The sequence below is a fragment of the Austrofundulus limnaeus genome, unplaced genomic scaffold (genome assembly GCF_001266775.1).
Source record: "Austrofundulus limnaeus strain Quisiro unplaced genomic scaffold, Austrofundulus_limnaeus-1.0 Scaffold2182, whole genome shotgun sequence".
Classification (NCBI taxonomy): Eukaryota; Metazoa; Chordata; class Actinopteri; order Cyprinodontiformes; family Rivulidae; genus Austrofundulus; species Austrofundulus limnaeus.
Genome location: NW_013954584.1, coordinates 4,621 through 8,490, shown reverse-complemented (window position 1 = coordinate 8,490; position 3,870 = coordinate 4,621). Strand labels below are relative to the sequence as shown.

The following is a 3,870-nucleotide window of genomic DNA, read 5'->3' as shown; positions in this document are numbered from 1 at the left end:
TTGTTTTATTAGATCTTTTTCATTATTGGATGTCTTGCTGTTTTGTACTCATATTTCAATTTGTGATTGAAATAAATAAACAAAAATAAAAGAAATAAAAACCTGGCGCCGCAGATGTGACAGGTGAAGGGTTTCTCTCCCGTGTGGATGACTTTGTGTCTTTTCAGCGCGGTGCCGGTGCGGTAGGAGCGGCTGCACACGTCGCAGGCGAAGGGGCTGTCCCCCGTGTGCTTCCTCTTGTGCACCGTCAGTGAGTGGGCGTACTTGAAGGACTCCTCGCACATGGTGCACTTGTACTTCCTGGCGTCGGTGTGGACCTTCTGGTGGAAGCGCAGGGTGTCCTTGCTCTTGAACTCCTTCCCGCAGGTGGCGCAGGCGAAGGGCCTCTCCTCCGAGTGCACGGCCATGTGGCACCGCAGCTGCACCGCCGTCTTGCAGGTCTTGTCGCAGAACTGGCACTTGAGCGGCTGCTTCCGCTTCTCGTGGCGCAGGAGGTGGTTCTCCAGGGACTGCCGGACCCGGAACGTTTTCCCGCACTGCTCACAGGCGAACGGCTTCGGTGGTTTGGAGCCCTGGTGGCGTTTGAGGTGGTTCTGAAGCGACTGCTCCTTCTTGAAGGACCTCTTGCACTGAAGGCAGGGGAAAGGCAGCGGGGCTTTCTCGGACTCGTGACTCAGGAGGTGACTTTCCAGGGACGACTTCTCCAGGAAGCTCCGGCTGCACCGCTCACACGCAAACGGCTTCTTGTGGACCTTCATGTGTTTCTTCAGATCGCCTTTCCAGTGGAAGCCGGTGTCGCAGAGCTCGCAGAAGAACCGCTTCCCCATCTGCGACTCGGTCCTCCTGAGGCTTCTCGACGGCACGTCATCCGGACTCGTTTGATTCTCCTCCGAGGCGTCGTCGAGAGAAACTGCATGAGAAGAGGAAAGTACAAATGATTTAACTCTTATCTGAAGTAGGGTTGGGCAGAATCGTATCGTGTGCAGTTAACCACCAGAAAAGCATTAATCGATTACTTTTTTTGCACTCGACAATTAATATGATTAATACCACCAGTCAGTCCGCTGCTCCTCTCCAATTCAAATATGATGAACATTACAAAAGTTCTGTAATTTATTTATTAACACAATTTAAAATTTGATGTACAGCCTGAAGTCTGTCATTTTGAAACAGTTTGGAACTGGTTTTTACGAAGAGCAAATCTTTCCCACTAAATTGGTCATGTGACCAGGACATGAGGGTGTCCAGGGGATTAATCGTTATCGGCTAAATCAGGTTTCCTACAGTTTAAAGCAAGTTAAATTTAAGACTTTTGAATGCCAACTGCAATTAAATTTAAGACCAATTTCATAACAAACACAAATGACAAAAAATAAAAATAAAACTGTGGCAGAAACTCATGAATCAAAGTATTTTTGGTTGAAGTAATATTGCTAATAGACCAATTGTTTTTATGCAGATCTAACTATAGCAGAAATATTTTAGCAGTCAGTTTAACGACCCAGAATTTGGAGATTTAGGACCCACAGTGGGGTCTTAACCCCAATTTGCTGTAGATAAAACCTTAGTGTGACATCAAGTTTGTGTAAGAAATATGAATGCATTTTTGTAAAGACACCATTATTAACATATTAAAAAATAATTTCACATTGCTCAGATGAACAGTTGTTGAGATATCTGCATGTGAAATAACAGGAAGTGATGTCAAACGGGAATGTCTGCATGTGAATATTAAAAAAACAATTTTTACCAATTATTTTAATATTTGAGGTGAATTACTATCATCCTATTTACAAAGTGTTCACATTTTTAAGACTTCTGAAAGATTGATTTAAGACATTTTAAGGCTAATTAAGGCCTTATTTTTGGATTGATGAATTCAATGACTTTTAAGATTTTTCAAGGATCTGCAGGAACCCTGGAAATACCCCAATTAATTGTGATGAATTCTTTTTGCCAACATTGCCCAGTCCTACAGCAGAGTCCTGACGGCGTCTCTCGTACCTCCTTCAGTTTGATCGGTTTCTTCGATTTGGTGCGTCGTTTTCTCAGAGAGTCCCTCCTCCAGGAACGTCTGGAACAGCTGCGAAGACAAAGATCCCACCTCAGTTCTAACTTTCACTTCAACTCTAAATTCTCATTCTGAAGGCCGAACCTTTTCCTGTGCATCGTCCGGACCGCCAGCGCCGCCCGAGTCTGGACTGGGTGTGTCCTGAGCTGCAGGTTCGGGGGACGTCGGGGGTTTCGGGTCGAGCGCCTCCGCTTCGGAGACGCTCAGCGAAGACACGGCGGTCTGAGAGACCACCTCGTTGGCGCCCACCACCAGCACCGTGGAGGAGGGGATCGTGCCGATGAACACCACCGGAGATGCGGAGACCGCCGCGAAGGAGGTCGGGGAGCCGGGGACGACCTCTGCACCTCCCGACGCAGCCGAAGGCGAGTTTGGGGCATCCCTGCAGTGAATCTGATCGGAGGAGATGGAGAGGACCTGTCCACCTGAGCTCAGAAACACGATGGAAAAGGTGAATGTGCAGCCATCTTGCATTAACTTGATCTGATAATGCTTGGAGTAAATGTTGTGAATGACTCTCAGCTACTACCACATAAAATTTTAGCTCGCTGTCTTTAAAATTATATGGGTTACATACAGTTTTTGTTTTTTCAATATAACGCTTCTGGGGCGGCCATCTTGAACTGTTTTGACTTCAAACAATAATCAGTTGTAGATGTCATGCTAATCACTAATTTCTAAAAGTTTGGTTAAAATCCGTTCATCGGTTCAAGAGATATTTTGCTAACAGACAACCAGAGTGTGCGCCACATACTTCATGGCAAAACATTTGACAAATGTCTTACACATTTTGTTAGCACTTAGATTATGTGTCGAGGATCAGGCTCAGCTACCATCACACCAAAAGTTACACTAATATTTGTAAATTTAACGTAGCTTTAGCCATTTTTGTTTTTTTAAGGCGGTTCGCTGTGACAGCCATCTTCAATCTGATTAACCTTAAAAGTAAATCAGTTGCAGATCCGCATCCAATGATTACTTTCTGAAAGTTTCATTAGAAACTGTCCAGTGGTTGCTGAGATATTTTGCTAACAGATATTAATGATGGCAGCCGCTCACCTGTAGTGGATCCCTCCTCCTCCTGCAGGTCTTCAGGTTCTTCCAGGCTCTTCCTGTCCCCCTCATTGAAGGTCTTCAGCTCCTTCTCCAGCTGCTCCATGTCCCGGCCCAGCTGCCCCACTCTGGCCTCCAGCTCCTGCTCCAGCTGCTCGGCTTTCCTCCGCAGGACGTCCTCCAGCTGCTCCACTTTGGCCCGCAGAGCCTCGTTCTTCTCACGCAGCTCCGCGCAGAGCTCCGCGAACACCGTCCGGATCTGAGCCACCAGGCCCCTCTCTATCTCCCGGACCTGTCCGAGCTTCACCTCCTCCTCCTCCTCCTCCTCCTCGCCACAGTCCGAGTTCGGCGCATCTTTCGCCCGAACCTCCCTGAAAACAGACACGGTGGCTCGGATGGCGACTTCCACCACAGACGCCACTTCTCTGTCGAAGCGAGCCTCCATTTTTACACAAGTTCAATTCAGATGTAAAACTCAGCTTGTTGAAAAACGACACATCGTAGATTTAACCTTAAATAGAATCTTGAACAGATAAAGTTAAACTCTTCGCGCAATAATACTCGTTTTCCTTCTTCTAACTCAGTTCTTTACGCTGTAAACTGTGCGTCAGTGAAAACAGTCCGAACTTTATTTCCGTTTCCGTTTGAAGTGAAAATACCTCCCCCTGGCGGCCGCTGTTAAAATTACGTTTTCTTTGTCGAATAAAATCATTCAGATTTTATTAAAATCTGAATGTAAAATATAT

At 46.3% G+C, this 3,870-nt stretch overlaps 1 protein-coding gene across 1 annotated transcript in view; it reads right to left on the bottom strand.

Moving 5' to 3' along the window:
* The window catches only part of LOC106537213 (uncharacterized), a 19,905-nt gene extending 16,163 nt beyond the window's left edge, over positions 1–3,742 (bottom strand). Inside the window, exons 1-4 of the mRNA XM_014034593.1 lie at positions 3,131–3,742; positions 2,156–2,496; positions 2,005–2,083; positions 103–910 (exon numbers count right to left, since the gene is read on the bottom strand). Coding sequence (XP_013890047.1) covers positions 103–910; positions 2,005–2,083; positions 2,156–2,496; positions 3,131–3,569 — 1,667 coding nt within the window. The 5' untranslated portion in view covers positions 3,570–3,742. The remainder of the gene's footprint in view (positions 1–102; positions 911–2,004; positions 2,084–2,155; positions 2,497–3,130) is intronic.
* Between the last annotated feature and the right edge of the window lie 128 nt (positions 3,743–3,870).